Source organism: Enhydra lutris, unplaced genomic scaffold, assembly GCF_002288905.1.
Source record: "Enhydra lutris kenyoni isolate GAN:26980312 unplaced genomic scaffold, ASM228890v2 scaffoldscaffold4, whole genome shotgun sequence".
NCBI classification, from domain to species: Eukaryota; Metazoa; Chordata; class Mammalia; order Carnivora; family Mustelidae; genus Enhydra; species Enhydra lutris.
In genome coordinates, this window is record NW_019154088.1 from 2,891,627 (window position 1) to 2,903,986 (window position 12,360).

The following is a 12,360-nucleotide window of genomic DNA, read 5'->3' on the forward strand; positions in this document are numbered from 1 at the left end:
TTACTTCGCTCAGACTCTGCAGAGGCTTGGGATTCAGAGGACCACCATTTTCACTCAACTTCCCCCTCAAACAAGTGGCTGTGAAGAACCTTCCCCAGAAAGGCACGCGGTCTTCTGAAAAATCCCATGTCTCAACCTCGCAGCAGTTGTTAGGGTTTCTTCTCTATACCTGAAGTTGGTAGAGGCTGGCTAACAGGGGCCACACAATGTCAGAAGGAGAGGAGTGGGGTGGCATGTAAGTCAAGACTGAACCTCGGACATATTTTTCTAATTTACTCTGGGAGTCCTTCTCCCATGTATCAGCCTTGTGAGTCTGGCAAGATCAGCTGTTCTGAGACTTTTCCTCACCTGTGAAATGACGATTAGCAGAGTTCCTGTTCCAGAACATTGCGGGGGGTGGGGGGTAAGGATGGTGTAATATGCTTGTGGAGTAATTGGCACTGTCCCTAGCAGGTGGCAAAGGCTGATAATATTAGCTATCGTTATGCATAGGCATTGATTATTCCCTGGTTATCAAGGCCCCCCCTCTTTGTTTGGGAAGTACTGCCACTACCTTATGGGAAAGGGAGTCAAAAATCCCCCAGAAGAGCTTCTCCGTCAGGTGCAATTCTTCTTCCACAGCTAGCCCGTAGCTCCCCCATCCTGAAGGCAGACAGTAATACTTCCAGCACTGTTCATAGTGATTTGTCAGAAGCTGGGAGGTTGAACAGGATTGTACCAGCGAGTGGGGCAGAGAAGTTCCACAGGCGTCCGCACCATGTAGGGAAGAACAGAATAGCAAACAGCCAACATGAGAGTGAAACCAACTGTTGAACCAGCTGCGTGAGCTACAGAGAGGCCCCTGGACACTACTTTCCTGCCTGATGAGCTCTAGCCTGAGCTGAATCCACCTGTAATTCCTGTGCCTCCTAATACGCCCCTCACAGTTGGAAAATGGAGAGAAACTGTTTCTACTTCCAACAAGAAAAAACCTTCCAGGCACTTGAAGGTCGGAAGAACGCCTTCTGAGACATTTGTTTATAAATCTAGAAGATTCTCAGTGATGCTGCTATGGGAATGATGGGAGCATGTGGTGGGTCTGAATATTTTCTCTACATTGATTTCTGCCCATGGCTTTCCTTGCTTTTCTCTTGAGCCTTCTGACGGCTCGGCCATGTTACCAGAGTTCCACATGTGGCCAGCAGAGGGCAGAAGTACAGCGCCAATGTTCCCATCCCAGCAGGTGGGATCCACATTCTCTAAGAAAAGTCCTGTTGGTCTAAGACATAAATGTGAGCTCACTGAATGCTATTGATGCTGCTTCCTCAGGAGCCAGAATCCAGCTGACTGTACAGGCCTGCTGAGGAAGCAATGCCAAGTTGAACTGTGAAAACCATGGTTTTCAGCTAAAACATTTATTGGGATTAAGATTTGAGAGAACAAGCCCTTGGAGGGCAGCGGAATCTCTGACAATATACAAGATGTTTTCTGCTGGGCACGGAGACAGAGGATGGAACTAAAGGATTCTGGGCATTCTGTTTATCCCAGTAAAGCGCATCTTGAAATCCTTGCTTAGACTATTTCAGAGAAGAAGGAAAAGTTCTGTTAAGTCACCAGGCAGAATTTTCAGATGTGGCTGGCCACGGCTGACACAATGAACATGCAAATACAGCAGGTGCCTCTTGGGTAAAATATAAAACATGGTTCTCTTGGGTGGGCAGCTGATTGTGGTGCACTCCCACTCAGACCCAGATGCTCCCTGTGCTGGTGATAAAACTCTTGTAATGTATGAGAAAATCATCAAGGAGACAACAGATAGCTCTGTGACTGTACTTTCCATTAGTAAAGGAAAACAGGGATAAGAGTAAAAAACAAAAAAGAGGGACTGTTATAGAGGAAGAAAGAAGGCACTAGACAGTACGGATGGGTTCTGTAAGTTCTTAGGTTCTATACTTGAATGAATAATCACCAAGTCTTCAAAGCTCTGAGATTGAAGATATTCTGAAAACCTAATTAAGGTACAAAGTGCAAAAATCCAAGTCCCCCTCATAAACTTCTGCTAACTAACATTTAGTCAGTGGAAAGCAATTAAAGAAAATTGGAGCAGTTAATGATTTACTCTTTGCAACCCAGACAAGAAGGGGTTTGATAGGGTGGGTTCTATCTTGCTAGCCCTCAGCTTAAGAAAGTCACATCCATTTAATGTGTCTTTTGCTCCCCCAGTTGTGAAGACCTCACATTTTGCAAGGCAAGTCTTCATGCCATGGACGGTGTTTCTGTTAAAGTGAGGAGGTTCACCTTAAGGGGCATTTTGCAGTATTCGTTGAGCTGTGGCACATCAAAAACCAGACGTCGCAGGAGCTGCTGTAACATGGAAGGCCTCAAGTGACTGCAGTGTGAAATAAAAACAGAGAGATCAAGTTAAAAAAATAATAATAAAGGAAGGAAGGAAGGAAGGAAGGAAGGAAGAATGAAAAAAGAAACACTCATCCATAACCATACACCAGAGCTAAGCCACTGAATACTTAGCTCCTAAAGTAAGATCTTGGGTAAATCACAGCAATGATAACACACTTTAAAAAGGGAATACAGGGGGCACCTGGGTGGCTCAGTGGGTTAAAGCCACTGCCTTCAGCTCAGGTCATGATCTCAGGGTCCTGGGATCGAGCCCTGTACCGGGCTCTCTGCTCAGCAGAGAGCCTGTTTCCCCCCCACCTCTCTGCCTGCCTCTCTGCCTACTTGTGATCTCTGTTGAATAAATAAATAAAATCTTAAACAAAAAAGTGAGTACAGTTGACCCTTGAACAACATGGCAGTTAGGAGTGCTGACCCCTCTCCCACTCAGCCAAAAATCCATGTATAACTTTCCAGGGTGCCTGAGTGGCACCATTGGTTAAGTGTCCAACTCAATTTTGGATCAGGTCATGATCTCAGGGTCATGAGATTGAGCTCCCTGTTAAGCATCCAACTTAATTTTGGATCAGGTCATGATCTCAGGGTCATGAGATTGAGCTCCCTGTCAGACTCCGTGCTCAGTGGGAGTCTGCTTGAGATTCTCTCTATACCTTAGTGCCCCCCCCAACTCTCCCTCTCAAATAAATAAATCTTAAAAAAAATCCATGTATAACTTTTGACTCCCTCCAAAACTTTACTAATAGTCCACTGGTGACTGGAAGCCTCACCAATAATGTAAACAATTAACACCCATTTTCTATTACATGTATCATGCACTGTGTTCTTATAATAAAGGAAGCTAAAGAAAAATATTAACAAAAATCATAAGGAAGAGAAAATACAGTTAGAGTACTGTATTTATTGAAAAAAAATCCACATACAAGTGGACCCGCATCATTCAAACCTCTGTTATTCAAGGGTAAACTGTATAGTTAAAACATAGAAAGAGGAAATGTGTGGTTAATGAATTGAAATACCTAAGGTAAAGTCTCATCACTGGGTGACGAGAGGTTGTAGGGCCTGTGCACACTCAAAATGTAATCATTATGTACAAAGAATATAAAAGAAAGAAGGTGCAGTGGATTTTATAGCCATCTCTAAGGGCCAGCTTTCCCTTTGATTTTGCAAAGGATGAAGCTGGACCTGACCAGTACATAGGTGGAATCCGAGGCCACCTACTGGTGTGATCGGAAGGGAATTGAGGCCTTCTGAGCTACTTATCCTGAAATCCTCACTATTGGAATCATGTCTTTAGGTTAAGGCTCTGTCTTCAAAAAAAACTTAAACAGGCAAACGCAGTAGCTAATTAGAGAACAATTTCTCAAATTATCAAAGAGCCCACGGCCTTGGTAGTTGATGCAAGTAAACTCTAAGAGAAAGGCGAGATAAGCAACATTGATTTAGCTTTTAGTTGTAGACTGCCAAACCTTTTAAAAACCAGCAGCACCTCCAAGTTCTCTGCCCAGAAAAGTGCCTGTACACACACATATAATTTAGAAGTATGTTCAGCTCAAGACCGCCTGAATTCCATCCACAGATGGGTAAGGAAGAAGCTGTGGAGGAAAAACTTGCTTCTGGCTCTATCTTAAGAACCAAAACAAGAGCTCTTCATCTGAACACTGAATACTTGCCTAAAAGACAATCTCATTTTCTGGTCCATGGAGACTCAGGGCAAGAGCCTGAGCTGTGTCCCCCATTTCTCCACAGTGAGAGATGAACTCAAGGGAGAGGGGATCAGAAAGCTTGTGGCAAGGGGGTGGGGAGGGACAGAGCATATCCTTCGAGGAGATGACTGAGAAAGTGGTGGGTGTATGGCTAAGGCCTGAAAGCTTCCTCAGACTGGATTCGCCAGTTTTTCAATTACACCATTAAATGTAGCAGACAGGGAAGCATCCAGGCAGGTGAAAAACTCGGGTGGGGGTACTTACTTGCAAATGGCGAGCAAACATTCTTCTATGGTGTCCCTCTGAGCTTTGGTGAGGGAACGTCCCTTGGAAAGCCGGTATATGGTCTGCAGCGTAGAATCGATGAGAGATGTGTAGTGCTCCGTTCCGGCAAAGAGTGGGGCGCATCTTGTGAGGAGTGGGAGCACGGCGGAACATAAGTACCTATTTAGGGCAAGCGCAGCCTCTGTGGTGCTCAGGGAAACCTGGGAAAGGGGATTGGGACACTGGTTAATCTCCCTGGGAAAGACTGAGCAAAGCTTACCCAGATTTTGGAGCTCCCATCTAGCAGGTGGGACAGCTTACTCACAACAGCGTCTCACAGCCACAGGGTGAACAACTTTCTACCTTGTCAGCAGACCCACTTCTCTTTGGCATTTTCAATGAGAAAATACAAAGTCAGGTTAAAAGTAAAAACAAACAGAAGGAATGCAAAGGCTGGTTGGCCCTAACTCACTCCACAACCATCTGTCTCCCTTGAAGATGGATTCTAAAACCTATTAACATCAGCTGATGACCAGTCTAACTTACCACGTCTGCAAAGGCGAGCTGCAAGCTACTGTATTATTATTCTGTTTCAGCTCTCTTTTCTCACCTTATGGAGACTCAATAGTTGTCCTCTTGTGATTTTGAGATTAGTAAGTGGTTACTGGCCAAGCAAGCCATCAAACCACTGGTTTTGTGACAGTTTTAGTGACAGAAAATGGAGATCTGACCCCCGTCACTTAAATTATAAGCTTTGTGAGCCATTCACGAGCTGATGAATGGCATGAGGTAGAGGTCACTAAAGGGAACCTAACTTTACTTGGGAAAAGGGTACATGGAATAGAACTTGGGACCCGCTCTAGAACTCTGCTGTACTCTTCACTCACAGTGTCCTTTCTCATTCATTTAGACAGGCTAGATACAAGGAATGCTCTCTTAGTGACACTTAGTCAAAGCATTCTCAGCCACCATCTTGGAAAACTGAAGAACTTCGAAAGAAACCTTGAGATCCACAAAGATGAAATCTTTTCCTATCATGTCCTATGATGATCACAGCCATTAGATCTATAACACATTTTCTATAACCTATAAAGTGATAAACTGTTTCAAGCTGTACACATTTCTGGACATTCCTATTAATAATCAAAAGTCTGTCTTTGGGAAGATTCAGTAATCAGACTGAAAGAAATAACACATCTTTCACATTTATCATTTTGACAGAGTTGTCACAATGGGGAAGGACAGAGCTTTGATTCCAGTGGCTTAAAAGTTTTCCAAGGAGAATGCATGTACCGAGGAACTGCATGCTTAACTTCTTGAGCTGCAGATGGTGCTTAGACAAGGTTGTGATTGGAACACCAAATGGTAGCACAGCATTTGCCATTTATTTGCTCTATTAAAAAAATCGAATGATCAGATCAGGAACCTTGAGAATGTCTCACAAGTTAAAATAATTACTGTTTTTTAAATCAAGGAATTTATAGAAAAACTCAAAACAAAAATAGCTGTGGAATCATTGTTTTAATTATCCAAAGGGACCATATGCCCCTGACACTTTCATGGATATGCCATTTCTTATCCCCATGCCACAGATAGGAATGATGCTCCCATTCAGATTGGGGCTTGTATAGCTTTCCCATTGCTGGGTGACCCCATGCATTTATGAGTAAACCATTCAGGTGGAATCCATCCCAGTTAAGGTACCATCTAGCTGATCACCCACCACAGAGCTCAGACTGCTATCTCTGTTAGACGCTAGGGGGAGCCTTTGAGAGACTTTACTACTGATTAAGAGGACCTGCTTCTTCTGGCTCTCTAAAAGCAACCTTACACCGGCAATATGTTTTTAGACTCATGCTGATTGAATTATTCTTTTCTCTTTAGACCCAGCCCTCCTGGTGCCCTGCTCCTGACTTGGGGCATCATGCATCTTTCGTTTAAACTCTTGGGGCCTCCTGTCTTGATGTCTGTGGATGCTGAATTCTTCACCCTTGATTTTCAAGCTTGAGTTTGCCCTTAACCTCTGGTCTTGACCTTGTCATGCCCAACACTCCAAAACTGCTTGACTTGGAGACTATCTTTCCCGGCGATCAGTGCATAAAACTTGAGGAAGGAGAGTGGGAGAAGTATTTCCAGCCTCTAATTTTGCCAATCAGCCTTTTTCATAAGCAATAAGCCCTGGTTCTCAACTGAGGAAGATATTGTCCTCAGGGGACATTTGATGAGATCTAGAATTGGTTTTATAGGCGGTGCTACTGATCTCTAGTGGGCAGAGGCCAGGGATGGTGCTAACTATCTTACAATGCCCAGGATGTGCCCCCACAACCGATAGTGCCAAGGCTGAGAAACTTGTAACAGAGGAACCTGGATTGAACATTTGAGGTCAAATTTACCTACATTTAAGTCTCTGGCACAACAAATGAAGATCTTCCATTTCTTGGTTCCTCTCTTTTCTCATCCTTTAAAGCAGCCTGCTAACATGTAATCAATGAGTAGACAGAAAACATTCATTTTGAAATCCAATGTCCCCAATGTACAATGACGGAAAAATATTTTTTTCTTATTTTAGCCACTTACTGTATCTAGAGAGGCAGAGGCTCTTAAGTCGGGTAAAAATCCAACCTCTAGCAAGTGGAGCAGAAATGTTTGATCCTTGATGCCATAAACGCGATCCAAGAAAAGCACCATGGGTGCCTTGTGGTCAGGGCAGAAGTTAGCTGCCATATCTGGCTCGCTGATGGACCCATCTGAAAGACACAGAGAATGTCACATCCCCTCTTCTATCTCCACAGTCTCAAAGGCAACATGGAGCATGTCTGTCTATGCCTTGTTATCCTAACAAGCAATAGGAATACGATATTGTGCTGGAACCAACTGATACTGCCTTGGGAAAGCTGGCTGTTTACATTTCCGGATTTTTTTTGCGCCAGCTGTTAGACATACTCACTATTAAAAACTAAAATTTCTGATTAAGTCAATTATATTTAGGAAGGTGACAAATACTCAAAACTTTTCACCTCCTAAAGGTCTTACTATAAACTATACTCTTGAGGTCATTTCCATCTATTTTATTTGCATGTTGGAAATATAATACAATGGTGTGCCATGTGCATTCTCTTTCCAACTCCATGGCTCAGGGACACATATTGATAGCATGCAATGGACCATGGTGAGAGGACTTACGCCACAGAAATGGGCAAATGCTGGGAAACAGGGCTTGAGCTTTTGCTTTGTTGACTGAAGACACAAGAAAGGAAGGGAGAAAATGTAAGGTAGATGAAATTTAAGAGTGTGTCTTGTTTGTAGCCATCACATCATAAATAGTGCAAAACTGAGGAACTACCCTCTTCGTATTTGGAAACTATTACCTGATATAGGTGAAACTGAGAACAGCTCATCCAGTAATTCTAATCTTATTTTGATCAAAAAAGTTCAAAGACAAAGTGAGGAATACCACAAAGAAAACAAAAACTTCTTGACTTGGAGAATAAAGACAGGAGTTTGAAAGAGGACACAAAAGAAAAACAGTCTACCTCTTAATGTTACGTTAACATCAAAAATGAGGGAAAAGAGCCCCTGAGCGATCAAGCTAAGAAAGAGCATATTTACATACTGTACTTCAGAAGTCACCCTGAGAGCCATGAAGGTTCAGTGCTCTCCAGCCTGGAGCCCCATTCAGCTCAGGGATCAGGCAGGGGAGGGCTCTGGCCTAGGAAGAAAGCAAGAAGGGAAGGGATCCTCCTGAAAGGAAGCTGCTTGCCTCTTCTCTCCTGGACACCAGGGGGAGCCAGATCTGAACAGCGACAGCTGAATTCATCTCACACCCACCTTGTGTTCTAGGGAACATTACTTTTGTTTAATTTATTTTTTTCCCATTCATTTGTTTGTTCACCCATTTATTTTCAGTAGGCCCAATGCAGGGCTCGAACTCACAAGTCTAAAATTAAGACTTGAGATAAGAATCAAGAGTTGGGACACCCAACTGACTCAGCCACCCAGATGTTCCTGAGAAACATTATTTCTGTAAGATGTTTTGTGCTCAGAAGTTTGGGAAATACTAAGTTCAACATTTGCTTTATCATATGATTTTTCAAAGGTTCTATAAGTCTCAATGTTCTTCATGATAAATGTGTTATTTTTGAGACTGACGTCACTAAGATTGAGGAGTAGGAGATCTCAGCCTTTGTCTCCCACAAAGATCAGTAATTAGACAGCTATCCAAGAACAAAAACACCCCTGGGAGAGGCCAAGAGTCTACCTGAGAAACTTGAGCAACACAGTGGAACAAAAACCCCAAGAAAACTGCATAAAAAGGTAAGGATGCCTTTCGCTGGCCTCATCCCTGTTCAGTGCCAACCAAGGAGGAACTCCTCAGCTAGAAAGAGCTCTCTTCACTGGGAAAGGAGAATGGGGTGAACAATCACCTCCTCTAGCCTTTCAGGGCACCACATAAAGGACACCCTTCAGGTTCACCCCACCTGGAGACCAGTGAAGTGGAGATGTCTCAGGACAAGAGCTATGCAGGGGAGCCACTGTGGCTTTCAGTAACCTGCTCTGCAGAGGACCCCAGCAGCTCTCGCCAAGGAAGAAACCAACAGCCAGCATAGCCACCATGAAACCCTGGCAGATTCTCAGGTTTTGTGTTTGCAGATGCCCAGCCCCCTGGGTCTCTTCCCACTCCCATCTCCCTCACTGCCAGAACCCAGGATCTGCACTGGCAAAGAGTCCTGGGCTCTGCAGCTGTGTGAGTTCAAGATGTCAGCGAGACCCTTGTGGCTGCTACCTGGCACTATGCGCCCTTGGGAAGACTTCATCACTGGCTTCTGTTGCCATGCACACACCCAGGGTGAGATCCTGCAGGCATGGGCATGCACGCTGACATGCAGGGTCCCACAGCTGCTTGTGGGCCTAGCCCTGGCCTTGCCTCGGGTCTGTGGCCTGCACTGCTGTGCTCATTTTGTCACTAGCACCTGCAACCAGACTCCGTGCTCAGTGGGAGTCTGCTTGAGATTCTCTCTATACCTTAGTGCCCCCCCCAACTCTCCCTCTCAAATAAATAAATCTTAAAAAAAATCCATGTATAACTTTTGACTCCCTCCAAAACTTTACTAATAGTCCACTGGTGACTGGAAGCCTCACCAATAATGTAAACAATTAACACCCATTTTCTATTACATGTATCATGCACTGTGTTCTTATAATAAAGGAAGCTAAAGAAAAATATTAACAAAAATCATAAGGAAGAGAAAATACAGTTAGAGTACTGTATTTATTGAAAAAAAATCCACATACAAGTGGACCCGCATCATTCAAACCTCTGTTATTCAAGGGTAAACTGTATAGTTAAAACATAGAAAGAGGAAATGTGTGGTTAATGAATTGAAATACCTAAGGTAAAGTCTCATCACTGGGTGACGAGAGGTTGTAGGGCCTGTGCACACTCAAAATGTAATCATTATGTACAAAGAATATAAAAGAAAGAAGGTGCAGTGGATTTTATAGCCATCTCTAAGGGCCAGCTTTCCCTTTGATTTTGCAAAGGATGAAGCTGGACCTGACCAGTACATAGGTGGAATCCGAGGCCACCTACTGGTGTGATCGGAAGGGAATTGAGGCCTTCTGAGCTACTTATCCTGAAATCCTCACTATTGGAATCATGTCTTTAGGTTAAGGCTCTGTCTTCAAAAAAAACTTAAACAGGCAAACGCAGTAGCTAATTAGAGAACAATTTCTCAAATTATCAAAGAGCCCACGGCCTTGGTAGTTGATGCAAGTAAACTCTAAGAGAAAGGCGAGATAAGCAACATTGATTTAGCTTTTAGTTGTAGACTGCCAAACCTTTTAAAAACCAGCAGCACCTCCAAGTTCTCTGCCCAGAAAAGTGCCTGTACACACACATATAATTTAGAAGTATGTTCAGCTCAAGACCGCCTGAATTCCATCCACAGATGGGTAAGGAAGAAGCTGTGGAGGAAAAACTTGCTTCTGGCTCTATCTTAAGAACCAAAACAAGAGCTCTTCATCTGAACACTGAATACTTGCCTAAAAGACAATCTCATTTTCTGGTCCATGGAGACTCAGGGCAAGAGCCTGAGCTGTGTCCCCCATTTCTCCACAGTGAGAGATGAACTCAAGGGAGAGGGGATCAGAAAGCTTGTGGCAAGGGGGTGGGGAGGGACAGAGCATATCCTTCGAGGAGATGACTGAGAAAGTGGTGGGTGTATGGCTAAGGCCTGAAAGCTTCCTCAGACTGGATTCGCCAGTTTTTCAATTACACCATTAAATGTAGCAGACAGGGAAGCATCCAGGCAGGTGAAAAACTCGGGTGGGGGTACTTACTTGCAAATGGCGAGCAAACATTCTTCTATGGTGTCCCTCTGAGCTTTGGTGAGGGAACGTCCCTTGGAAAGCCGGTATATGGTCTGCAGCGTAGAATCGATGAGAGATGTGTAGTGCTCCGTTCCGGCAAAGAGTGGGGCGCATCTTGTGAGGAGTGGGAGCACGGCGGAACATAAGTACCTATTTAGGGCAAGCGCAGCCTCTGTGGTGCTCAGGGAAACCTGGGAAAGGGGATTGGGACACTGGTTAATCTCCCTGGGAAAGACTGAGCAAAGCTTACCCAGATTTTGGAGCTCCCATCTAGCAGGTGGGACAGCTTACTCACAACAGCGTCTCACAGCCACAGGGTGAACAACTTTCTACCTTGTCAGCAGACCCACTTCTCTTTGGCATTTTCAATGAGAAAATACAAAGTCAGGTTAAAAGTAAAAACAAACAGAAGGAATGCAAAGGCTGGTTGGCCCTAACTCACTCCACAACCATCTGTCTCCCTTGAAGATGGATTCTAAAACCTATTAACATCAGCTGATGACCAGTCTAACTTACCACGTCTGCAAAGGCGAGCTGCAAGCTACTGTATTATTATTCTGTTTCAGCTCTCTTTTCTCACCTTATGGAGACTCAATAGTTGTCCTCTTGTGATTTTGAGATTAGTAAGTGGTTACTGGCCAAGCAAGCCATCAAACCACTGGTTTTGTGACAGTTTTAGTGACAGAAAATGGAGATCTGACCCCCGTCACTTAAATTATAAGCTTTGTGAGCCATTCACGAGCTGATGAATGGCATGAGGTAGAGGTCACTAAAGGGAACCTAACTTTACTTGGGAAAAGGGTACATGGAATAGAACTTGGGACCCGCTCTAGAACTCTGCTGTACTCTTCACTCACAGTGTCCTTTCTCATTCATTTAGACAGGCTAGATACAAGGAATGCTCTCTTAGTGACACTTAGTCAAAGCATTCTCAGCCACCATCTTGGAAAACTGAAGAACTTCGAAAGAAACCTTGAGATCCACAAAGATGAAATCTTTTCCTATCATGTCCTATGATGATCACAGCCATTAGATCTATAACACATTTTCTATAACCTATAAAGTGATAAACTGTTTCAAGCTGTACACATTTCTGGACATTCCTATTAATAATCAAAAGTCTGTCTTTGGGAAGATTCAGTAATCAGACTGAAAGAAATAACACATCTTTCACATTTATCATTTTGACAGAGTTGTCACAATGGGGAAGGACAGAGCTTTGATTCCAGTGGCTTAAAAGTTTTCCAAGGAGAATGCATGTACCGAGGAACTGCATGCTTAACTTCTTGAGCTGCAGATGGTGCTTAGACAAGGTTGTGATTGGAACACCAAATGGTAGCACAGCATTTGCCATTTATTTGCTCTATTAAAAAAATCGAATGATCAGATCAGGAACCTTGAGAATGTCTCACAAGTTAAAATAATTACTGTTTTTTAAATCAAGGAATTTATAGAAAAACTCAAAACAAAAATAGCTGTGGAATCATTGTTTTAATTATCCAAAGGGACCATATGCCCCTGACACTTTCATGGATATGCCATTTCTTATCCCCATGCCACAGATAGGAATGATGCTCCCATTCAGATTGGGGCTTGTATAGCTTTCCCATTGCTGGGTGACCCCATGCAT

The 12,360-nt window shown here is 43.6% G+C and overlaps 1 protein-coding gene across 1 annotated transcript in view; it reads right to left on the reverse strand.

Moving 5' to 3' along the window:
* Positions 1-12,360, reverse strand: part of LOC111159558 (ryanodine receptor 3) — a 353,621-nt gene that overhangs the window by 103,529 nt on the left and 237,732 nt on the right. Inside the window, exons 47-49 of the mRNA XM_022522093.1 lie at positions 10,701-10,921; positions 2,278-2,368; positions 554-694 (exon numbers count right to left, since the gene is read on the reverse strand). Coding sequence (XP_022377801.1) covers positions 554-694; positions 2,278-2,368; positions 10,701-10,921 — 453 coding nt within the window. The remainder of the gene's footprint in view (positions 1-553; positions 695-2,277; positions 2,369-10,700; positions 10,922-12,360) is intronic.